Source organism: Suricata suricatta, chromosome 15 (assembly GCF_006229205.1).
Source record: "Suricata suricatta isolate VVHF042 chromosome 15, meerkat_22Aug2017_6uvM2_HiC, whole genome shotgun sequence".
In the NCBI taxonomy this organism is placed as follows: Eukaryota; Metazoa; Chordata; class Mammalia; order Carnivora; family Herpestidae; genus Suricata; species Suricata suricatta.
Window position 1 is genome coordinate 36,498,029 of NC_043714.1, and position 26,459 is coordinate 36,524,487.

General features: G+C 41.1%; 1 protein-coding gene across 4 annotated transcripts in view; it reads right to left on the bottom strand.

Moving 5' to 3' along the window:
• RUNX1T1 (RUNX1 partner transcriptional co-repressor 1) overlaps nucleotides 1–26,459 on the bottom strand; it is a 138,447-nt gene that overhangs the window by 2,483 nt on the left and 109,505 nt on the right. For all 4 annotated transcript variants that reach the window (XM_029923751.1, XM_029923754.1, XM_029923750.1 and 1 more), the window contains exons 9-11: nucleotides 19,049–19,117; nucleotides 13,726–13,916; nucleotides 1–864 (exon numbers count right to left, since the gene is read on the bottom strand). The exon at nucleotides 1–864 is cut by the window's left edge and continues 2,483 nt beyond it. In XM_029923751.1, coding sequence (XP_029779611.1) covers nucleotides 589–864; nucleotides 13,726–13,916; nucleotides 19,049–19,117 — 536 coding nt within the window. In that variant the 3' untranslated portion in view covers nucleotides 1–588. The remainder of the gene's footprint in view (nucleotides 865–13,725; nucleotides 13,917–19,048; nucleotides 19,118–26,459) is intronic.

Consider the following 26,459-nt stretch of genomic DNA (forward strand, 5'->3'; position numbering starts at 1 on the left):
ATCTGTGTCTCCTTCCAATATGCTACACATCTGCGCGTTTTGTAGCGGGTCTTCAAAGTTCAGTTAGCAACCCACGGAAGCCATTCATCTTCTTGTTAAAATGTCTACCGCTGTAGCCAATGCTCATGCCCTTGAGGGTTTTCCTCTTTTTTTTTTTCCCATTATTGTATATAAAGAACATTGTGACTTTTAATATTAGCATTTTTGCTTTCAACAGCAATTAGCAATCTCTTGGTTTGCTGTTTGGTAAAGCATCGGTTAATGAGGTCATCTAGTTTAAAATCCCAGCTACTGGAAAATAACAGGGAGGAGGTCAAATCTATCATTTCAGGTTATATTCTCTGCTCTCTTTTCAGTTCTGTAAGGAAAAGATATCTTTGTTATCCACAATAAGTCATTACGACCCGTTACTGGCCCTCTGTTTTACTACTGCCTCAAGATACAGTTAGGTTCTCTCTTGCTGAAGGACTGAAATAGGATAGTTCATCTAGAAACAAACAAAAAAAAAACCACTTTGAGCGTCTGAGGATGAGGAATTGGTTTCGTGTCGGTTGTGTTGTCTTTCCTCTGACAGTTCTGAGTTCCCGTCTAGCGAGGGGTTGTCTCTATGGTAGAAGGGGTCCCCGGGGTGGTTGACCTCGGGGTGGCTGCTGGTGGTGTGTCCATGGGGCTCCCGGCCCCGCTGTTGGGCGTGACGGAGGAGCTGACGGCGGGCGTGTCCCCCTGCTGCTGGGCCTGCAGGGTCTGTCCACAGATGTGGTGGTGTTTCTCCCAGTCCTTGTGCTGGCAGAAGGAGCCACAGTACCGGGCCGTGTTGCAGCCGCTGCACGTCTCGCTCGCCTTGCGGCCGCAATTCCAACAACTCTGCGGGAAAAAGGCAGAAGAGAGCAAAGTCCCCCGTGAACATCACTTCGAGGTCAAAGTCTGACAACATGCTAGGCAGCGCTGCCTCTGTCAAGAACGTTATGGGAAGAATGAAGGATCCAGGGCTGTGGGTATGGGGCCCACTGAACACATAGAAGACACCGGTGTGGGGGGCGCCAGGGTGGCCCCATGGGTCAAGCGTCTGACTCTTGGTTTCTGCTCAGGTCCTGATCTCATGGGTTTCATGAGTTTGAGCCCCGCGTTGGGCTCTGCACTGGCAGTGGGGAGCTTGCTTGGGATTCTCAATCTCTCCCTCTCTCTCCTCTCCCCTCCCGCACTTGCACTGTCTGTCTCTCTCAAATGAATAAGTAACAACTTCAAAACAACAACAAAAAAAGAAGATACGGGTTTTGGCGTGATTGCCGAAACTTTTCTGCCAATAGCTAGTGTATCTAACAAACCGGGAGAGGCTTTGTGTTTTTCCTAGAAAATCCTTTCCCCTCAGGTTTGCCTATCTTCAAATCTAAATTCTCTGTTCTCCCATACGGACCACTGCAGAATCTACATTTCCCCGCTTCTAATACCGCCGTGGTCAGACACAAATACATCCCTCCTGGCAGAAGGTCCTTGCCTCTCGATACTAGCAGGAGTCAGAGAGGAACTTGGACAGCCGCATGTTAGATTCAAAGAAATACCATGCAACGGGGAGAGGACCAGAGGACCCCGTTCTCCGCTCCGTCACTGCGAGCAGGTTTCAGGGTCCCCGACAACCAAATGGCAGGACGAGCTCAAAACAAGCCCCTTCACTTCAGCTCCCTGGAGGGTGGACCGCTGGTTTGTTTTTCCTCTGATATACTCGAAGCACCCAGAACAGCGCCTGTTATACACAGGTGCTCAGTAAGTACCTGTGAAACGAATCAATCAGAGGACACCTAATTTTGCTTTGAAAACTAGAAACACTAAAACCGGGAAATAATGGCTCCACTTGCACACGATGCTTCTGAGTTGACTGGGTTCCTCCCAGCACACTTTCACCTCAGCAACTCTGAGTAGTTAGAAAAGAAGACGAAGCTAACAACTAGGACCCTGGCAGGCCCACTGCCGGTCTCTGGGGCTGCTTTACAAAGAGGACGAAGCCGAAATGAGGCTGACTCCAAGAGTTAAACCTTGAGATAAGCAGCACGAATCAGGGCACAGACACATGGGAGATAGAAAAGCAACTGTATGGCGGAGATCTTAGGCACAAAGCGGGGATAGTGGCGGGGTGGGGGGGCTTGGAGGAAGTGGCAGAAGCTCAGGAAGTCAACTTTAAACGTCTGTGGTTCCTCTGACAAAACCATTCCCAACTGAGTTTAGCATTGTGCCATTAATCTTTTGTAATCTTCACCTTGCTTGGTTTTATTTTCTTACAAAACTTCTGATGATGCTACGGTAACCCCAACCCAGCTGGCTGGCATGTGGCTGCATCACAATTCAAATACCTTTTTCGGGGCTTGTGGGTGGCTCAGTGGGTTAAGTGTCCGACTCTTGATTTTGGCTCAGGTCATGATCTCATGGTTTGTGGGACTGAGCTCCGTGCCAGACTCGGAGCTGGGCATGGAGCCTGCTAAAGATTCACTTCCTCCCTCTGCCCCTCCTTCCCATCTCTCTCTCTCTCAAATAAATAAAATCTCTTAAAGAATACCTTTTTAAAGGCCCTTGCTTATATGGATATTAAAACATCTCCCCACTGTGTTGCCTGCCAGCCTTGTTGGTTGTTGTGGCTCAAGGTAGGCTTCTAACAACTAAAAACATCCCAGTAGAATAGCGGCCCATGACTCTGTGTGTATGATTTTACTAATGTCCAAAACATGCAGAGGGATTTTTAGCAGTCAATCTAGTTCTGCTAAAAACATAAAAGACTGGTACTGGGAGCCTCTAAACTCTAGAGCTATTGTTTAAAACTTAGAACCCAGCTACATAATTATGTCCCAAGGAAGGGCAGGGAAAATTTAACATCTCAAACTATGGTCTGTGGAAGGTGTTTTAAGGGAACACAGTTGAGGAAAATTCAAAACTTTGGTTTATATGTTAATATAAATATAAACAGAGGGGCACTTTGGTGGCTCAGTTGGTTGGGTGTTTCCGACTCTTGATTTTGGCTCAGGCCGCGCTCTCTCGGTTTGTGGGTTCGAACCCCAAACTGTCGGATTGGGATTCTCTCTCCTTCTCTCTCTGCCCCTTCTCGACTCGTTCGTGTGTGTGCACTCTCTCTCTCTCTCTCGCTCTCTCTCTCTCTCTCTCTCTTTCTCTCAAAATAAACTTAAAAAAAAGAACTAAAACAAAGTAAATTATTGCTACTTTAATTGAATTTGCCCAGGAAATATTTCAAGAGATGTGTACCTCTGGATCAGAGGCTTTTCTACCATGACCAGAAGCCCTTTTCCGTCAAAACGAACCCAGCCATACTGCGTGTATAACGATCCCACAAAGACCTGAACAGCGTGAGCTTGGCCCGTCCTTCAGTGGCGAGGCGTGATGCTCGGCACCCACAGTGAGGCTTGGGCATTTTGAATACTGCCAGCTGGATCCTGTAACAAACTCAGCACATAAGCAAAATTCCTAAATTATATCAGAAAATCCCAATTAGAGAACAGAGACCCGGATGCAAAACAATATTTTAAGGAAATTAAACATCTAATCTGAGTCAAGCGGCTTCTTTAGGAAATACCCTGGTGTGAGTCTTCTCCTTTTTCTGGCAGAGGCGCAGTTTGGCAGACACGGGGGTGGTAACTGCCCAACACTCTATGGCTCCTTCAGATTGAAATCAGATGTAGGCAACCTTCTCGATTGAAGCTGATTAAACACACAGACGAAACCAGGTAATTACAAATGCATGTGCTGGGGAGTGGAAAGAAGGGACAGAATGGGAACTTCTTTATTTTGTAAAGTGTTTTTCAAAGATGGGAACAATTTTATAAATAAAAAAGTGGAATTGGGCCAAGTAGAAAAACAGATGTTTTGGATCACGAAACTGCTGGGAATCGAGCATTCTTGCCTAGCATCGCCGGCTCTGACCCAGGATTCAAGAGCTCTGGCTAGTTTTACTTCTGGTCCCATTCTGAAGCTGTTCGATTCCATTCATGTACCACCCACCCTTGGGACAGAAACAACCTTCAGCTGTAGAAAAGTACAACAAAGGGCAATTCAAATGTGCTGGGGCGGGGAACTACATGCTTTTTTATTGCTCTTTGCATTGCAACAAACGTACAGGAACTTTAGAGCGAGTGTTCAATTAACCAAAAAAATCTCCAAAGTGCATATTCCTTTATAAAAGGTCATTAGCAAACAGACAAAGCAGTATCCATGAATATACTTCTCTTGGGTAGCTCTACCAAATTTCCTGTTGGTGCATCAATACTGGCGAGACGGATGCCTGACCAGGCGCACTCCGTCACTCAACAGTCATGCTTCTGGGGACAATGGAAATTGTAGTATCTTGTGAGAACCCTAATTTGGATCATTTTAAGTTTCTAAGCTGTCTGTTGTTCACAAAGATGGAAAGTGCAAACTGTGTCTAATACCCAGGGGTATATCAACAATGGTTTAACCTCATTCTATATTTTTCATTTAAATTTGGGCTAGTATTTCCTGATAGTTGTTCATTCCTTTCTTTCCTCCCTCCTTCCTTTCCTTTTCCTTTCTCTTTCTCCCATCCATCCATCCACCATGTAACTGAGCTTCCCTTCCAGTCCTTCCCTTCCCATGCCCTGAAGAAGGATGCTGGCAATGGAAGGCTCAAGAATACCATTTCATAGCAAATTTCATTCCCCAAATTCATGGCAAAGTCTTCCCTTATTTGTGATATTATTATTCCCTTTCTGGCATAGGGAATATTTCCCCCCTGCTCCAAAAAATGGGAGTCAGCCATGGACCAAAGTTAGGCTGTGACTCAGAGGAAGAATACGAAGCTAAATACAAATCTCCCTTTTGGTAAATGTGCTAATATTGCAGATGGAAAGGGAACTGGTGAACTGAAGCTTTGTAATGCCAGAGCTGTGTGTCAAAGATTGTTGCCACTAAGTTCCATACCAGCAATTCTCTGCACCCCTAAGGACAGACTTATTTCCTCCTTCTAATTTTAGATACACAGAGAATGGTATTTCATAGCCCCACCTGCAAAATAATATCCTTTCTGGTTCTTATTGTTGGAAATTCCTTTTCCAGGAAACAAAACATGTTCTCCTGATTGCTCTAAGTTTCTCCAGGTCTATACTCACCAAAAAGTCTCCTGGAAAAGTCTAGCATGAAAATGATGCTCAATGAATAAAGTAGAGTGAGTACACTTAGAATTCCCAAAATGTAAAGAACTCTACCACACGAACTTAAATCCACAGCAGGATCACATCCTACATGCGCGCTACACAAAACATTTTGCAGCTTAGAAAACGGAGACCCCAAGAATAAATAACTTGTGCAGTAAATGATTAGCCTCAAGTCACACAGATAAGAAATTACATGGCCAAAATTTGATCCACCCAAGTTTTTGGACTGCAAATCAAACACATTTCCAAAAGTGCCACACTGAATCCATTTCAGACACCTCTTAGAGGCTCTCTTAGTAGGAATCAGGTTAGAAGGGTGCTTAATTGCTGAACACAGAGACAGTTGGGCACAGGAAGCTAGCGTACCAAAGACAAGGTGTGCAGCAAAAAATGGCTTCCAACGTTGAGGGGCTTCAGTCAGCCTGTCTTGGGTTTTACTTCCAAAAATGTCATTTAGCGGCCTTAAAACCATAGTCAGGTTACTTAGCCTCTCAGAGAGACAGTACTTGTAACACAGGTAATAACTGCATGCTGTTCAGGAGGATGGGAGTGCTAAGCACAGTGCCTGATGTTCAGGAAGTCCTGAATAAAATGGCAGAAAGTCGCTCTTGGCACTGGCTGGAAGAGACTATCTACAATCCTTGCAAGATCCAATCTTTTGTATTAGAAAGCTCATTGCCCCATGCCTCCTACCACAGGCATCAACAGCTACACTTTAGAAAAAACATTAGCTTACCTCCCCTTACACTTCATCACTGACCACTTTTTCTATACCCTCACTGTTCTCAGACCTTCTAAAATTTAGCCACTAGTGACCATTCCGCCACTCCTCCTTTTTGAATTTCCCTTGTTGAAATTCCCTCTTTTGTTTTGAGATACTACAATTCTGTTTGTTACACTGGAACTTTTTTTTTCTTCTGTTTGTTCATTTCCCTCAAAATATTTGGCAAGATGGGGAAGCTGGCATAAAGAAAAGAAAATCTTTTGCTTCCTACACTCTCCCGTGTCAGCCCTCATGGTTTCAACTACCAGCTGTAAGAAAACGATATTCCAACCTGTTTCTTCAGCTCTTTCTTCATTTCCTTCCTGAGCTACTGAGATACTGCCAGTTCCAAAACTCCACCAGGATGCTCTTGTCACCCAAGTCACTATTCCCGAAGCCTGATTCTCTGGTGTAGTCCATTTCAGTCGCCGGTAACATTAAGTTCAAGACTTTGTCATCTTTTTAGAAACTCCTCTTTCTTTAGTCCCGGCAACAACTCAGTGCCATACTCCATGGACCTTGCTTCCATGGTCTCCCTTCCCAGCTTTCCAAGCTTATGGTTACTATCTGATGGTTACAATCCAAGTTCCTTCCCTGCCCTTCCAGTTAGAATAGCTTCTTAACTGAGTTTTCATGTCTATCATTCACACACACACACACACACACACACACACACACACGCATGCGCACAGCTCACTTGGAAGGTGACTTTGTTATGAAATACATCTACTCTGCATCTCTCAGCAACCTTACAAACTGAGTCACATAAACATCACCCTAATTTTACAGATGTGAAAACCCATGCTCCCACAGGTGAGCCAATGCAGACCATTCAAGATGCAGTGCTCTGTCCACTGTCCCGTGAACAACTATGGATGCCAACAGCTGGCCCTTTAATATGAAACAACAACAAATCTTATTGTAACATGGAGTCACAGCTTATGGTCCCACGGCTCCAAATTGTTCTGGGATTGATGCGTCTGACAGGATCATGACGGCCTTATAAAGACCATGCCGAGAGACTCCTGTGTTATAACTATATGGTAACTAATTCTGCAGTGTCCACTCAGGTGGGGTTTCTATTATTTGGGTCAGAATGCACAGGGATTGCTGGGGATTGTGCTGCTAATTCGAAAAGGAATAAAGAACCGGAACCTCTCAGAGTGACTTGCTCACACTGTCAAGCTTAGCAGGTTCTGGAAAAATTTGATCAGTGTTTCTCTTTAAATGCCACAAAGATGTTCAAATTTAATTAAACTGTGTAGTTCTGTACCTATGTAGGAAAAATAAAGGCTATTTTAATGAGGAGGTGTGGTGGCTTTAATTTGGTGGCTTAAAACTCAGAACTATTAGAACAGTACCATTATTTACTCTCCGTTCCATGCCCACTTCCGGTCATTGCTTTAATCCTCTAACCTAGACTAGGTTACGGATCACAAAAGAGTTGTAGCAGAGTCTTGGGAAATAAGCCCAATCTGACAATGTTCACTGGTAAAAAAACAATATATGTATGGGAACTAGATATTCTTGGTACAAAACATTAATACACTGAAAAGGAGAGAGAGAGAGACAGAGAGAGAGAGATACAGAGACAGAGACAGAGAGAGAGAGAGACAGAGAGAGAGAGAGAGAGAGAGAGAGAACAGAGTATCATATTGCTTAGATGTCTGCCCCAAGTCCAGCATCATTCTAGTATAATCACCATTCTCAGTCTATAAACCTACTTAGAGACCTTGGGTTGGAAAACTTAGAGAACTAGGTAAAAATAATGTGAAGGAAGTCCAATGAGAAATAGATACACCAATATACCATCAGGGGAAAACACTCCCCTACTGCTGTGTGGCTATTAAGAAGGTGGCCTGAGAGGCAGACAGTCTGGGCTGAGGGCCAGCTCACACTTACTGCTGAGACCCCAAGCAAAGGCCTCACCTCCCAGGACTCAGCTTTTCTTGGCTGCAAAATGAGGACAACAGTATTGTCTATTTTACCCGGACTCACAGTAGAGTAAATGCACTGAAGCACAGAAAGCATAAAAAGCAGTTTTTACCATGCCTGGTACAGAATTCAACATTTGCTGTAGGTCTATCTCACCTCAGGCAAAACACACTTCCTGCCCCGCCCCCCCCCCCCCAGTAACTATGCTGACCCTGGGCTTCTGCGTGCGCAGGACAGTCGGCCCGGGTGGGAAACACCCCCTTTCACCCTGAAGAGAGTCCCCGTCTGGACGACATATCACATGGACCTCCTACAGGTAATACTGGTGCCTATTCATTCCCGACTCTACACCTTCCTCCTGCTCTTCTCCCCAGTTCAATATTTTCAATCCTTGTCTCCTCTTTCTAGAAACATCTCCATTTACTGCCTACTTTTCAGAACCACTAGTTTTCCTAAGCAGAATGGGCATTATTAGATTCATTTATGTGAAACCAGACAGAAACTCTGAAATCAAAAAAATAAGTACACATGGGCATCTGTCCTTAACACAAATAGCTCAGAAGAAACTCGGTCTAAAGATCTGGTCTTCTGATTCTGGAGCTCAGACTCCTTCTTGAAGTCCCTATGAGGAGGAGAATAATATTTTGTGCATGTATATTACCTACATATGCGTTTTTACAGATTCAGATGATCTAGATCATACTTGATCTACGTAAGTGACTGGGTACATGTCTATAATAGGTGGTGACTTCAAATTAAGTGAGAGAAGGGAGAAGACGACTTGTTGCAGTCAGAAAGTTTAGCATACCTTGTGATGAAGGACTGTGGGACATATCAGCTGACAAAGATGCCCTGCGTCACAGCTCTCAAAACACATTAAAATGCAGGTGTAAGAAAAATCTTCTAAACATTGTGTGTCAACTATATATCAATAAAAAAACCCCAAACAAACAAAAAACTTCTAAACAACCCTCCGAGGTAAGCAAGTAACATCTCATTCCTTAAGAAATGGAGGTTCACAGGAGGGAAATGATCCACAAGGATGCCTGATACGGTAATGAATGGGAGCCAGAATTCAGATTCTTTCTGCCCCAAACATCTGTCTCTGAGTTTTGCTGGTAAAAGATGGCCATCAAATCACCTGAACATGGCCTTCAAGTTGGTGTGACCATGTATCATATAAACCAGAATACTTAAGAATAAGCCAGGATTGTGTCGTTCAAACTGGAAGATATGGTCTCTCTGTACACTATCTTTATAAACTATTCTGCTTTTCACATTAAACAGCACAATTTAAGACACTGTGCTCAGTTTACCCTTTCTGATTTAGAGACGATCTGTCTAGCTCGATTCGGTAACTGATTTGAGCTTCCAAAATGTTCTAACTTGTGTTGTTTACGCACAAAAAGTGATGGAAGGTTCTCTCTTCTATCAAGCTCCTACTCCTCCCCAGCCCCAGATGAAACCCACACACATACCTTGGGCAGATCAAAACCAGTAAGTTTCTGAAGACGGCTCACGTAGGCTTATCTGTGTGTATTTCCTAACCCCGTCTTCTGGACTCCTCTTCCTTGACAGCCAACCAGTCACGAAATCCTGCCCATTTTATCTCATGTGTTCCCAGCCAACATCTACAATTTTCCCCACCCCCAGAGCCACTACCAACCATCTCTATCCCCATCTGCCTCCTCGCACAGATTGGTCCCTCCTTTTCGTTTCCTCGAATCTCTCTCCACACGGCAGCCTGGGTGATCCTTCCAAAATGCTCTCAAAGCCCTCTGGCTTTCCAAGCCTGGCAAAGCTGCTTTTCCCACTGGTCCTCTTCTTCCTGCGCAGAGGCACCGACATGCCCTTTGCCAAGAGAGACAATGACGAGGCAATGGTGGAGGGAGGGAGATGGAGAGATGGTGTCCATCCGTTCCTTATTATCTTTTTAAGTATCAGATAAAACGAAACTTAATTTTTGGAAGCTTTCACACTAAATCTGTCAAGACTCTGATAATCTAAGTGATTTGCCTCCTCTAATAAGCTGTGGTCAGCATGACAGCAGAGGTACCCTCAGTGCCTAGCACCATTCCTTACAAAGAATAAAAGCTCAAACCTTAGTTATGGAAAGAATAAATGAGTGGCATCTGGGTGGCTCACTTGGTTAAGCATCCGACTTCAGCTCAGGTCATGGTCTCACGGTTTGTGAGTTTGAAGCCCGCATGGGACTCTCTGGGGTCAACACGGAGCCCGCTTCAGATCCTCTGTCCTACCTCTCCACCCCTCCTCCACTCATGCCTTTTCTCTCTCAAGAATAAACATTAAAAAAAATAAATGAATACATAGATGTGAGTAATTTAGAGTTATGTGTATTGAAGAACAAATTGCCCTGGCAGGTCACAAACATGACTTTTTTCTTTTAAAGAATGCCCATTAATTTTAGTACAGGTTTTAAATCAATGTTTCCTACATTTAATGGGAATATATGTTGTTGTTTTTTTGCAACCAGTTACTACGGTGGCCTGACCTCTTATGTATTTTTCTAAGGAAAAAAAAAAAAGAACTATTTATCAAACTTCTAAAACACAATACTATGTGATCTTATTTGGGGTGCAGTGGCTAAAATTCAAGAAAATCCCCTGACTAGAACCTCAGAAGAGAATTCTGAGAAGTGCCTGCACTGTCTTTGCATATCAGCGGGGCCACACAGTCCTGGCCTAACAGATTCCCACCGCGGGCCAACCACAGCCAAGGTGGGACCAGGGAGCTCTATCCTAGCGCAAGGAAGCCGAAGTTGTTCCGGCTCTGTCCCAGGGGCCTCCAGGGAACTTTCTGGACTTGACGTGACTTGCAAACATCACTGCTGGGGTGGCTTCTATCAGGTCATTTCTATGAAAAGGTGTATAATCCTCAGTGTGAGGGAAGAACAGCGTCAAGAAAAATAATAAACTGGATTCAAAGTTTTGTCCCACTCATGAATTAAAAGTAAAGAATTTCTGAGGGGGGAAATCAAAAGTATTTACCTGAGAATTTGGGCAAAGGATAAGGGTGCCTAAACTTACCATCGGGCATTTAGACTATTCTTGGACATGGTGATTCCTCAGGAGAATTCGTAATTTAATTTACGGCTAGCGAATTAACCTTTTACTTCTGTGTCAACTCCTTGGTCAAACCCTCTTAATCGAATGGGTAGACTCATGTCCAAGTCTACGGGGGTCTCAGCTTCATTCCAGTGGATCTCTCTTCCATCATTTACTCTCCTATTCTCAGGGCCATGTTTACCTTGCTTTTGAAGAAAAGAAACTCAGTTATTGGAGGGATCAAGCCCTCCATCCCACTCCAAGTCCCAGAAAAGGAACAGCAGGTTAAAAACAAGAAATCAGACCTAACGTGCCTTTCAGAATATCTACATCCAAAACTGACCTTAATGATCCTTCTGGAATGATCCCTGTTTTAGCGACAGAGCACCGTAAGGACTGACAGCATGCTACGAGTTCCAGCTTTGTTTCTGCTGTGTCCTCGCCATGCCAGGTGACTTTCCTCACCGGTGAGATGATAAAATGATCATATCTCAAGGCTCTGGCTGCTGGATGAGACGCTTTCATTCTTATTCACTTCATGATAAGAAGACCAAAGCTTTTAGATGCTTGGTGGCTTTCTCGAAGTTACAGAATTGTAAGAGATGCAGCCAGGAATTAAATTTGGGGCTCTGAATTTCAAGCCCTTTCTCCTAGCAGTCTACCTTCAAACCCTTGGCAAAGTGTCACTTAAGACAAGGGTAGTTCTATACTGCAGATTAAAGGCAGTGCTAGATTAAAGTTTCCTAAGAGATCCAAAAAGAAAGAAAAAAAAAAACAATTGCTACGTAAGACCATTCATATCCAGGGTATTCTATTCTATCTTCTACTTATAGCTACTGTCTGATATGCCGTATTTTTAAAAAAATGTTTATTAATTCATGTTTTTGAGAAAGAGAGAGACAGTGGGAGCATGCAGGCTGTGTAGGGGCAGAAAGAGAGGTAGAAAGAGAAATCCCAAGCAAGTTCTGCACTGTCAGCAAAGAGCCCGAAGTGGGGCTCGGACCCATAAGCTGATGGACTGTGACTTGAGCCGAGATCAAGAGTCTGACACTTCACCGACTGAGCCACCCAGGCGTCCTGCCATGTTTTTTAAAAAGAAATTTTTTTTATGTTCTTTTATTTATTTTTGAGAGACAGGGAGAGACCGTGGGAATAGGGGAGGGTCAGAGAGAGAGGGAGACACAGAATCCAAAGATAGGCTCCAAGCTCTGAGCTAGCTGTCAGCACAGAGCCCAACTCGGGGCTCGAACCGACGAACCATGAGATCATGACCTAAGCCGAAGCCAGACGCTTAACCGACTAAGCCACCCAGGCGCTCCATCCTGCCATATTTTTATAATGCTAAATACTAGTGTCATGATCGTAGATTTTTCTGGAAAAGTACTAGGAATAAAGGTACAAAGCTTTTAGATCCTAACGGAATACAGCATTTGTTATTTGCCTAATATGAAGACCTAGTTCTCAATTTCTTCTTAAACATTTACCTTTAGAATTCAGTGGCCCACAAAATACTCTTACCATACAGAAGCACCCTAACCTGTCCTTGTGAAAGTGATCATGTTTTAGGGAAGGGAACAGCCGTGTTTCATGGTATTACTAACTTAAATGGAGCAGGACAAATTCTCTCCAAAAGATGTTAATAGAAATTTTTTTTAAATCACAAAACAAGGTTCTTAAATATCTTAGCCACAAGAGGCCAATAAAATTGAATTTATGTCTAGCTTAATTCGACAATGGAAAAGTCAGCAGTTAAAGGGTAGATAAACTTCCCTTTGTCCCTCTTTTCCTGAGAAACTTTCAAATGTTGAAAATCAATTCCTTTTGTCCCCTTGTTATTCATCTGCTACACATTAAATAGAAACTCTGGGCATGGAGTGATTCCCGCAGGGTCTTTCATCTACAGAGAAGCCTGGTACAAATTAAATTCTTACTCTCCCTCACAAATTATAGATATGTATTGTAGTAGGCCATTGATTTATCAGTTCATGCTCTTGCTAGTTCAGCTTGGTGAGACTAGCTCACTACAGTCCTTTATCTAAAGTTACTGTGGAGAGGGGGGTGGATTGTGGCGCTGCACTCATTAATGTGAAGCCTTACTACGTGATTCTGATTTACAGGCTCTATCTTAAAAAGCATTGTTAGGTGCTGTGTTTTAGTTACTTCCCAGATCTTTGAGCCATTTGGGCTACGTGTGTGTTTTACCAAGTGACACTGGGATGACTGGGATGTGACGCTCTGAAATGGCCCACATAGTGGTTATTACAGATCATGGGGAGAAACAGCTTGTGTGGAAGAGCTCAGAAATGGAGAATTGAGGCAGGTGTTGTTCTTGCACTGGATTTTAGGACCAATCGCTAAGGAGGTAGCTGGGATGCCTGCCATGTCATATATGTCTTTGGAGAGCACGTTTGCACAGGACATCTCTATTAAAGCCCTTGTATTAGAAGGAACCCCCCCACCCCCCCCCACACACGCTGACACACATGGGCGCCCATGGCCACATGCTAAGAAGTTGTGAGAGTTTCACTTGAATCTGTTATGCACCAAATATATTAAAAACCATTCTTGGCAGAGTTATTCTTTTGGGTCTTTAATGTAAAGACAACATGTGATCAGCGCTTGATGGATTCCACAGGTGCCAGGACTCCCCCCAGATGATTCTCATTTTGCCCCGAAGCCTGGTTTGCCCGAAAGCCAATACCCGCTTTTGCCGGTGGCCTCCCGGAACCGAGACCGAGAGCTCCGATTAGCGGAAGCGATCTGCTTGCCCCGGAAGCTCTCCCGAGCACCTCACCTCGCTCGAATCCTCCTGCTGGTTGATGACGGCCAGCGCGTCCTCCGCCGCCTGCCGCTTGGCCTCGGCCACCGTGCGCTCCATCTTGGCGCGCTCGGTCGTGATCATGTCGTGGGCTTTCCGCTCGGCCTCAGACACGGCCTTCTGCAGCTCGGTCATCGCCTGGCGCTTCACCTCGTTGACCGCCTCCTCTGCGGGCAGGGCAGGCCACACGGGACAAGAGAACATTGCCCTGTTAGCGCGGGGCCTTGGATACTGATCGCTGTGAAACAGAATTCTAGAGTACGGGCATGACTCTCATCCCAGAGGCTGGGCAGTTCGCGCGGCTGTCTAAAACGCTAGCAGATCTTGGAAATTCGTTTAGGAAAACAAAGAGTGCGATTTTTTTTTTAACTTGCATGTCTGGGCATCTTTTTTAAATTACTATAGCACCACTATTCTACCAAACTAGTACCCCCAGAAATGATTAAGAGGCCAGATTTAAGAATTAAAGGACAAAAGGAGCACAGGAAACCTGTCTGGATAATTCAGACACACTAATAGCATTGCCACAATGTTATGGGGTAATATGCACGTAGGGAGTGCATAAGTAAAGCTTCCAGAAAATAAGAGGAAGGGGATGGACTTTATATAAGTGTTAACAATAATTTTGCTGGTGAAACATACAACCCAATAGGGAAAGGGCATTCAAGTGGCAACACTGTCGATGCAGGCCCCGTCAAGAAAATCCACAATGAAACAGATGATCTGGCTTTTCTTTCTCCCAAGTCATTTCCTGGGTAACATGGGTGTATGTCTGTACAGACTGAATGATAGGGATTTTTAAAAATCATTTTCTCACTTCCAAATTTTAAGCCCGTTGTCCACCTATTCAATCAAAGACATGCACAGCTTCATATAACCAACTGTTGCGCCAGACAAATGTAATTGAATCCTATCAGAGGCCAAAACAATCAGGCCTGCCTACAAACCTGCAAGGTGTCAAATTAGCTCTTTATTTTTGGCTGTGGAAAGGGTGCAAAGATTTGACTAATGTACAATATGAGATTGACAACTAAAACAAGTAATTTCCATTAAAAAAAATTAACTGTTCTAATTAACAAGGGAAAATATCCTCCCCCTAAATTAGTTTATCTAATTTTCATCTTTATTCAAAGCAAAATGACAATGATTAATTGAAAATTTAATAAGCAGTAATTATTAACTTGGCAAACCTAGTACCAATTAACACTCTATTAAAACTAATTATGACATGTTTCATTCAAGTGTTTGCACTTAATTGTTTCACCCACTTAAAAAGCACCTTAATTAAATGTTCTGTTTAATTAAAAACATAGATTCCTAATAAAAATGTTTTACTGTAGATTAAAAATGTAAGAGATGCAAATACTCCTCTGGTTTCTTAAATGTCTGTGGTTTATTTCACACAACTATAGTCCAGGACTCAGGATCATCAAAAGCGCTCCACTAGTAATTAGCTGTCAGGACTACTGTAGCCTCTGTCACTTTAACAACGTATATCTGAAGTTCTTTCATCTGCAGTTTACTCTCTGCTGTGTTTTTGTGAACTAAAATATGACGGAACGATCCAGACTGGAAATATTAACTAAAATATGTTAAGCCTTTGTTGGTTGCTTTAAGAGATGCCATTTAAAATCTGGATAGAAACAGAGCACTGCACAGTTTCACCAGGAGGTGAAACGATGCCTTTATTACTCTATCACAAACGACCTGGGGGACCAAGGAAGTACTGCCCTTCTAACTATCCAGCCAGGGTCTAATTTAGTTTGAATATTCAAGGTGAATTAAAATTCTATCTAAGTGGTAATACAGGACAATAATTTTTGCTTACGATCAAAGCTGTAGCTTGACTAATTGTGTATGCAAATCAGGCAATTTATATTTAAATTATGCATTCCTATTCTAATCCCACAGGCATATACAGATCAGCAAAGAGAGTTGGTAGGACATTTGCAAGGTGCTTGAATATTTATTACCAACTGCAAACATTTACTGATCGTTTGAAAAAGAAATATACTGAAGAAAACACTCAGTTGTGATTTGAAAACCATCTTCAGGTTAGGTTTTGTCCCCCCAGTTTGATGAAGAGTTTTCATACCTTTACAGTGTGTTCTGTTGCTTTTGCTGTTACTTTTAAAAATACTAACTGTAGGAGAAAATTGATGGGCCTCCAACATTTGCTGGGCTCCCGAATATTTAAAAAATACATATTGTTATATTACTCTGTTAAAGTATTACTGGGACAACATGTGGAATGTGAGTTAAATACTGTTACTGCCCTGCTTTTGGTGCTTGTACTATAGAGAACGTCCTTGGTTCCAGTTACAATAAAATCTTCAGGGTCAAAGGGCATGACGTATGCAACCTCCTCTCAGGTGGTTGGCAAAACATATGTATGATGGAAAAAGAAAGGGAGGGAAGGAAAGAGGAAAAGATATTAAAGCCAATACAATAAAATAGGGAAGACTGGGTAAAAGGTATAAGGGAATTTCTACACTGTTTTGCAACTTGACTGCAAGTCTCAGATCATTTCAGAATAAAATGGTGCTAAATATTATCTGATATACTTTCATGGACAGGCTATACTTTGGGCAATTATAATTCTCTGTGAAAAAGGATTCCCTGGCTATACAACATTGAGTTGAGAGCGCTGCCCTTTTGATATTTTTTCAAATGCTTTAAGTTTTCTTTTATTTACTTATCTTTTGCCATAAAGGGATAATACTTTGATCACAAAGATACAACTTTATAGGTTTTCTTCTAAAAAAATTTTTTGCTCACAGCAAATTTTAGAATCTTGGGTGGGGGAAAGCTTTCAAACTGTAACAAGCTGAGTGCAGATGTCACATTCTGCCCTTGGTGTTTTCATCATGCTTGATGCCTTGACCCTGTGAACAACCAGAAATGCTTTTTAAAGAAGCCTATAAAGATAAGTATTATATAAGCAGTTATGCAAGATTTCCAGATGAAACTGTCACTGTACTTTGGAGATTTAATATACTTCTTAATGTTAGCATCCATCCATGGAAAACTATCCCCAAACTGTTCTTAAGCAGCAGATTAGGGATACCACTGTGAGAGGAACACAAATTTAATCGACTCCACTCCTAAGTCATATTTGAGATGGAAAACCTAAGATAGAATACAGGCACATCTAAAAAAATGTTCCGGGCATTTGTTTGAGAAGGCTGAACCCTCCTTAGAGAGTACATGGACACAATATAAAGTATTGCTCTTTCTCTCCTCACGAAGCCCCTACCATGTCAAGTATACCCAGAATTAGTTTCAGAAACTCACAAAACAGAGAGGAAAAACAATCGGGGACTCAATAGATTACAACATGCCGAATTTTTTAAAAACTTGATTACATGAAAAATACACAGTGCAGTTATGAATCTGCTTCCAATTGCTTACCACTTATGGCAGGACTTCCTTTGTGCATAGCTATTCAAGTTGACTTCCCAACAAAGGTGGTATATTCATAAAAATCTGCTCTCACTTAATAGCAGTCGCACAAAGACTTGAGCAGATAATAGCACAGAAAAAGAATTTGGATTACACAAGACTTTACTGTCAATTTTCTTTATGAACTATCAAGGATTTAACTTACATATACACAAATAAGGGAAATACAGAGAAAGACTCTCCCTCAACATAAAATGTCATCCTTCTGCTGTCCAAAATGGTAATTCTTTATATCTCTTATTGGAGTAAGTTGCACTGACAGCTTAAAAATGGGGGGACAAAGGGGGCTGGAAAGAAGATGTAGCAATTTCTTTCCCAGACGGGTGACACTCAGCACATCTGAACAGCTTGGGAGTATCCCATGACCCACAGAAATCTTAGAGGTGATCCAACAAAACTGATAATACTATGCTGTTGAGCAACATATATATTTAACCTTGCAACTGAATAATCTATCTGATTTGTATACTAGACATGCAAGAGACTTTTCTGGTTCTCTATCTAAGTTACTAAGCTTAGAATGCTATCAGATTTGGGAAATCCTTATCACTTTTACAAAAACAGGTATTTCTTTGAGAAATCTATAAAAAATACTTGGATCAGAGCCAAATGATCGAAGTGTCAGCAAGCTGCAAAAAATAACAGACACGGCTGGGTCAAATCACAACCCGAGAGACCTTGGCTATTTCTCTTTGATTAGGGTTCCTCGCCCTATACCCATGTGGCCCTTTGCAGAAGTAGCATTTTCCAGTTTCTCAAGTCAAACAATTTTAACAGTCAGAGTTATGGCAACTCAAAGCCACAGTCTGTCTCTGTCACATCATCTTTAACTCTTGAAACGGGTTTACGTTTTAATTGCCTGAGTCAGTTTTTGCAAGGTTTTGACTGAACTTTTATAGCGTTGATGGTCCACCAAGATTCTGCCAGATCTGAATGTTTAAAGTCAGTGTGTCACCTGGCACTGGAAATCAGCCTCTAAAGGTAGAGCAGTACCTCTTAATGAAAATCTGATGGTGTATATGGTAGGGAGAAATAGAAGTTTATCAACTTCATCATTTAACTTGGGAAATACTTTAGCTATGGTCATTGAGTATTAATTGGCACAGAAGATCAATTTTAGATATTGGTTGTAACCATATCATCTCAGAGCACCTTGAGATGCCTGGATGGCTCAGTCGGTTCAGTGTCCGACTTTGGCTCAGGTCATGATCTCGCAGTTTGTGGGTTTGAGCCCGGCATCGGGGTCTGCGCTGACAGCTCAGAGCGTGGAGCCTGCTTCGGATTCTGGGTCTCCCTCTCTCTGCCCCTCCCCCATTCATGCTCGGTCTCTCTCAAAACATGAGTAAACATTAAAAAAAAATCATGGAGTACCTCACTAGTCAACTACTTTTGATGAGATTTTCTTAAGAATTCAGGAGACCTGCCAATCAGATCTCAATTTTTAAAAAAATCAGGAGAAAAGACAAAAGTCTGCGATTTAATTTCTAAAACACTAACATGTTTTTCCTTTAAGAATAACCTGCATGCACCTAAGCTGCCGCTATCAGCCTGAAACCATGAGGCACCTGCAAAACAGCAGATTCTGACAGAAATGTTGCCAGACAGCCAATTACATGGCACCGGCAGGTGCTACCAAAATAAAAACGCTTCCGTGTTCTAATCAGGCCTGGTTGAAGACTATTAATTAGGACTTTAAAATTTTGGTCTGCGGTGGGGGGGCTGGTTTGTTGTTGTTGTGGTTGGCAGGAAAGGCCCTCCTCGTCGCTCCTCGCGTCGCTGCACGAACAACTGCGCACAGCTGCCAGAAGGCTAGACTCGTGTTTTCAACAGTTCTTACCAGCTTTCTTCCAGATCTCCTCTGGCACGTATCCAGAAGCAGGCCTGTGAAGGAATTCCCGATGCGCATCTAGGAGAAGGAGGCAAAGCGGGTGGGGGAGAAGAAAGCTCGATAAGCACGTTATGTCATTACACACAGGAGAAGCCGGCCATGCCCGTTCTCTTGGCTGCTCTACAAAAACATAATTTTAAAAGGCTGAGCATCTCACTTCTAGAAAATAAACACAGAGAGCAAGGCCGGTCATTAGAGCTCAAGGAAAACAGAAGGTCATTGGTCTAAATGCCTTGGATGCTTGAAATTCACCGACTTCTATGGTTTCATTATACAATACGGTGTCTTGGAGCTCTGCTCCTGGAGCTCTCTCACTGTGGGGATTTTGACAGGCATACTTTATTTTATTACAGAATGTAAATTGTGTCTGGTAGTTTTCGTTTCAAGAATCGAATTGGTAGTTAGAAACTCAAGTCTTAGGCTAATGTTAATTTCCACATAGTTTTGATCCCACCACCTTCCAATAAATAGTGAGCCTTATTCCATGGCTAACCAGTTCTCACAATTACGTCTTAAAAATCTCGCTGAGCACTAAACACTTTCTCACACATTACGTCATATGGGTTTGACAGGAGGAAGCAAGGAAGAATCATTAGAATGAATTCAGAGATACTTAGTTAACAAAACAGAATTAGTACATGCTTTCCAAAAAAGAAAATGACATCGCATTTTAACTGAAACGTGCTTATCATACTTGGCAAACTGTAAAAGTTTGAGGAAAACATCGTAATAAAACTGATGTGGGAATGCTACATGTTCACAGAAATGGCAGGACACCTTTAATATTTTCCTGTACGTGCTTGAAAATAAAGTGCATATAGTTTTCCAGAGTTAAACTATGCACCACATGTCTTCCACACCAAATTTTCCCTGAAAGCCTATGTATTTAGGGGTTAGGGGAAGAAAAAAATCACTTTAACTTTTATAAATATATCATTCAACCCATCATAAATTTCAAGTAATTAAAAATTTCCCTACATTTATAAGAAATGTCAAGTAGCAGAATACAGAACATAGAAAACAGAAGAGCCCAATCAATTTAGCTAAGTACGTATCATTTTACATTTGAATGCCCTAGTTTTAATTTCTTGTAGGGTACACAGATTTACCAGTTGACTAAAACTGAAGATTTTCCCCAACTATTCTGAATTCGCAAAAGGTTTTTATATCTTAATGAAAGGCATTTGGAAATTCTCTGTATTATCTCTGCAATGTTTCTTCAAATCTAAAATTATTCAAATATATAATTATTTTTAAAGTTTTCATTATAATTGCACGATTACTTGATAATCGGATGGACTGGAATACCCATGCATTCTCATATGCAAATTGATTTCTATAATAAAAATGATGAAAACCAAAATGTTTTTATTTAAGTAATTTTCATCCTTAAAACTGTTTGGAGCATACACAACTTCAAGGAAATAGGATTTGGCTAATTAGATTCGTCAGGATTAACTTCCACACCACTGTAACTATTTCCAGAAGAAATAAAGGTAGTGTAATCACATTCAGCCATATGACACAATGAAGCAGAGATGGACTTATGGCAGCTTTTAAAGACAATTTTTAGGAAAAGACTTTGGCTTAAGTATAATTTATTAGATAAAAATTAATATGTCAAGTCTGAAGACAGACTTCTCCAAAGTAGAAAAAAAAAGTGTTTTCCAATTACTGGATTATGAAAAGATCAATAGCTTTATAAAAATTGTATTATTTTTTAATAAATGGGCAATCATTATTACAGGGAATGAGAAAGGTAATATTAGATTATCCCTAGGCCATGCATGAAAGATACTAATTACTGGCCCCAGAGAGCATAGGCTGAAAAGAGTTGTTCTGGAGCCCAGTGAAGTTGAATCTTGGCTTTGCCACCCACTAGGCAGGTGACGCTGAGCAAGCTAGTTTCTCCAGGTCTCAGTCACCACACCTATAGAGGGGGGACACGAATACAACATTTGAGTGCACTGCTATGGGGACTGACTGAGGTACTTCTTACTGCATGCTGGGCACCGTACACCCCAGACTCTCATTAGACATTCATGATTATTATCACCATTATTATTAGTTAGTAGGCTGTCCAATAAGAACGGATACTTATTTCCTCATCAAGAATTAAGGTGGAAAAAAAACCCTTAAAATTTCTTTTTTTCTCCCAGCACTTAAATCCATATAGCACAAAACTTAAAAAACAAAACAAACAAAAAACTGTGAAGAGATTTGGATTAAGCCATATACAAAAGTAATTTTTTATTCCCTAAGGATATGTCACTTGGGGATAGAAGTTACTTACATAGTTAGTAATTTACTGTCTTATTCCTTGTTGGAAAGCCTTCAAATTATTTACATGGTACTTTTATAAATTTTTTTTAAAATTCATGAATGTTTATAATCCCCAAATTAACTCAAAGATAATGTATAAGGCCTAATTATGTGCCACCTTCCTAGGCCCTGTACAGTCAGATTGTGATGGTCCATACACCACACTGGAAAGTTATGCAGAATTTCACCTTGGCTATATCTCCCTAATATCCGCAGTGACATACAGACTTACACTGTACCTGACCTTGACACCAAAGCCAACCAAGCGAAGGTTTTCTTAATCCCACTCTAACCTCCTTCAAGAATTTCTTTTCAAAATAAGAGAAAAATCTAAATCAAGTAAGTTATTTTTATAAAATAGACAATGATTTACATCTATTTGTATACTTTACAATACCCTCTCCAGTTTAAGTTACTGAGTCCTAGCTAAACATCAGGGTTACCAACCAAATGAATGAAATGATCAGTAGGTATGGTCCTCAGATTCCATTTTTTATTTACCGATGAATACTACAGCCTTTACAGAAACCAAACGACTAATAAATGTACTACTACCTTCTGTTGAAGTAGCAGCAATAACAGTGTCTATATAGGCAATATTGAGTTTGAAAAACAAAAACATCAGGGGCACCTGGGTGGCTCAGTCAGTTAAGTGTCTGACTCTTGATTTCAGCTCAGGTCATGATCCCACAGTTTGTGAGATCAAGCCCTACATCAGGATCTGTGCTGACAGCATGGAGCCTGCTTGGGATTCTCTCTTACCCCTGTCTCCCACTCATGCATGTTGTCCCTCTCTCTCTCTCTCTCAAAGTAAATAAATATAAATTTCAAAAAAACCCCAAAGAAACCAAATTAAAAAAAAAATCCTCAAGTTACTCAATATGACAAAAGACAACTTCTCTCCCAGGACATCCGTAGTATAAAATGCTGATGGATCTAGACAAACCTATGCAAAACACCTTAAGCTTTTAAGGACCAAATTTTAAAGAAGCTAATTTTTAAACCAAACCATTAAATATTAACCACCTATAAAATATCAGTTGAATATAAAATGGAGAGTTGTAGTAAAATGTAGTCATAGAAACAAAGACAGAAGAGCCTGTAAGAGATGGATTAAAATGTGAAATGTATACATATGTAACTACTGAAAGACTGCAAAAATTGTAGAAAAGCCCTATGGGGCTTGGGAAGCAAATTGCTTGGGGGCAAGAGGAGAAGAGGAGGAGACTCCAGAAGACAACACATCTATGAAAAGAGGAGACTGTTTCACGGTGTGGGAGTTGTTATCAGAAATGTGGAAGAACAGAAAAACCAATCTACAATGTATGAGATGGAAGATGCACTACACTTATGAAAGAATGGAGACCATTGGATACTAGAAACATCAAGGGCCGCCATCAATATATATGAAGGGATGAGCTGATAGCCTTTGAAGAACCAATGGGACCTCATCTGACCCAGGACAGCAAGGCTCAAAGCTTGGCGGCACCTAGGCATGGCCTTCATCCTGTAGCGGGCAGAGTGAGCTGAGATCATGATAACATCGATCACAAAAACCATCAGAGGAAAGGACAGGTGAAGTGAATTCATCTTTACAAACTCTACTTATTATTTTTAAGGATAATAAATTCAGAAGCTTCAATATTATGTTTCCGAAGCCCGAACCAAACTGAGAAGCCACAACTGCACTAGGATTTCTGTTTTTAACAATAAAAATACCTTGTGCTCGAGGAGGCAATCGTCTTTACTTATCTTTAAAGGATGGGAATATTTAACTAATACTTTTATTAACCCATCTTTTTTTTTAACCCAAAACACTTAAATACAGTAGGTACTTTCCTTAGGAGCTCAGCTGAATGGACTTGAAATGAATTTCATGGTGTGATTTAAAGGAATCCATATAAGCATATAAAACACTAAACTTTTATATTCAGATATACTCTGAATAATGTGTTTGTGGTTTTTATAATCTGCTGGTAAGAAATGATATATTTCTTTGGTTGAGAGCAAACTATACTGTACCACCACCATCCTTTAAAGTATTTTTTGAGATTACATGCTAGAAGTAATAAAAACAGCTATTGCTTTTTATCACATCTACTACGGGTCGGGCACTGTATGATTTATACCTATTAACTCACTTAATACAGAAACATCCTATTTTATAGATGAGGAAAGCAAGTCACAGAGAACTACTTGCCAAAGGTGAGGAAACTAGAAAGGAGGGGAATGGAAGTTTGAGTCCAAACAATCTGTGCTTTTAACTTTCACGCTAGATTTCCTGAGGTTTTCGACAGTAATGAGAAATTCTATAGTTCAATTATATGACAATCATAAAGCTTGCTCACCAGTGGAATTTTAAAATAACAATTTCTTTACTGATATACTTGAGGTAAGGGTGGTGTCAATTTGCCAAACTTGAAATTTCTAAGCTTTTTATGAATGATCAACTTGACTTTTCATTCCATTTAAAAGAAACAAAAACCTCTTTCTGACATTTCCCTTTCTGGTAAGAGTTAAACCCTCACCAAAACACACATGTAGGTATTTTCAAAATTCCGTGAACTCTCGTCACAACATTCACACATTCAAAACCCAGACACAGACACACAGAGACACACACACAGAAGGAAAAATGTATTCCTGTTTCAAAGGTATATACCTTAGGCTCTGGCATGAGTCCATTATTAGATGCTTCTTTTAATTCTAATGGTGTAAAAAGCTTCAAGATACATAGAGGGAAGGCATACAAATACAAGATGAGCTGTAGAAAGATTCTAGAATAGTCCACAGGCAGTAAGAAGAAATTAATTTAAAGAAAATAAAATGTCTGGAGCCAAGAGAGTGATCCAAATAGCCCATGAGAGAAAAGAGGAATGAAGACAAGGGGTGGAGAAAAGCAGCAGTGAAGGGACCCAGAAAAACACTGGGAAAGCCACGGAGTGCTAACCAGCAGCCACTGACCCGCACGGGCAAAAGCAATTCTGTTTCAGTGACTGTATCCATCAATTCTGATGGCATTAACTTCTCTTCAGTGAAATTCACCATGTCACAAAACTTACATGTACAAAGCACAAGTCATACTTTGAAAACAGAGACAACTGGGTTAAGAATTAGCTTTCTAACTTGAGTACCTGAATATTTGGAGTTTTTCCCGGAAACTGAAGAGTTAACAATAAAAATAATACAAATCTAAATCTCAAGGAAAAAATCCAATACTTTGAAGAGTCCTTCAAGATATCAACCTGTTTTTGACTTAAAGAGTAGAAATAACATCACAGGTTCAGTATGAATTCAATTTTTAAGCTGTTCAAGAGGCTATTCAAAATGGCCTTTATTTAATATCTGGGTAAAACTACCAAAATTTAATTAATAACAGATTAATCATGCTCTCTTACTAAGCCCTCACACTGACTTAACACTATGGATGTATTTCAAAGGTGAGAATGGGAGTCAGCTTAATAAGTATACCACAGTGGTCATGGAGGTTATGTTCCCTGTCCAGTCCCCAAATGCAGTGTTAAAATGCTCAGAACGTGTGTGTGACTAAACATCACCAGTGTGTCCAAGCTAGGGAGGTAACCAAGGAAAAATCTGGAACTAAAGATATCTCCTATACTATTATTCTGAAGTTCTGTGGTCTCATTTGACCTTAGCAGCAGCTGCAGAAGTGAGAGAATCCGTCTAAAAGAAACATGTGTGCTGTAACTGTAGGATATGGAAATCTACGAGCATCGAAAGCTATAGTCATATCCACGGTCCTTATCTATACACCCATATAGACCACTACACACTATCCAGAGGCAGAAAATAGACTCATTAGCCAGTAATCTCCAATCCTTTCTTTACACATCAATACATTCAACTCTAAAACCTAGAGAGAACCTTGAAAGGGGCTTAACAGGAATGCCTGTGGTCCATGTTTTCAAACCACCGGCTGGCTTAGAGCCACAGCCCAGCCCCAGAAAACAAAAAGGAAAGGCTTCGAGGCTACAAAAGGACACACAATGAAATAACATGCGGGATGCTTAAACTTGCACGTTGTGTGGTTCTTGACAAGTTACCTCTAAGGTTGTGATGGATTCTTGGAAACAATCTGGGGATCTGCGTCCCTAAGGAACATGACTGTTTGTAAAAAGAAAAGAGTCGGGGTCCAAGCAAAGGAAGCAAATGCTTGTAGTCCTTGGTGGAGAAAAGCACCACCAGAGGGACCCAGAAAAACACTGGGGGAGCCCAGGAAGTGCTAACCAGCAGCCACCTACCTGCATGGACTAAAGCATTCTATTTCAGTGACTGTATTAATTTGCCTAATGCCAAAGCAACCTTGTATTACCAAAACTATGAGTGCATGAAGCATTATGGGAAATAATTTAATCTGTGTATTCCTAAGAAGTTTTAGAACCAACTTTATTCTTTTAATTAGCAGGGAAACTAAACCCATCTTCCTGGAAAATAGACAATTGCATCACCAGAATGAGTACGCAATAGTGGTGACAATCTAATGTGTTCTAGACTCTGTGCTGAAAGTTAACAACACACTTTGGCATGAAGTCCTATCAGCTTCTGAATTTTCTCTTTTACGGTAGGCAGCAGATAATACTAATCTTGTCAGTTCAGGGGACTGAACTGAAGTGGTCCTCTGGTACCAGGTCACCAGCTATGGCCCTGCCTATTTTTTCAATAGACTAAAACTTCCTCAAGGGAAGGAAGGAAGAATTTTTTTTCCTTTATCCCGTTGCCTAGCACAATGCCAGGCACACAGTACAAGTAAGTACTGACTCAACGAATCTGTTCAATAAAGCAGGTTAAACTGAACATTTTTATGCCTCAAAATTGTATTTATTTTAAGGATCTCAATTTTTGCCTACAATGGATGGTTACAAATACCTTCCTTATTTGTCCTGAAAAGATCTATCATGATTAGCCAATTTTTGTTCATAATAAGGAAAATAAAACCAGGATGTTTACTCAGCTCGGCTCTAAATAGTTTTACGTGGACCACCGTTGGTTCAAATGAAAGTTAAACCTATTTTCATTG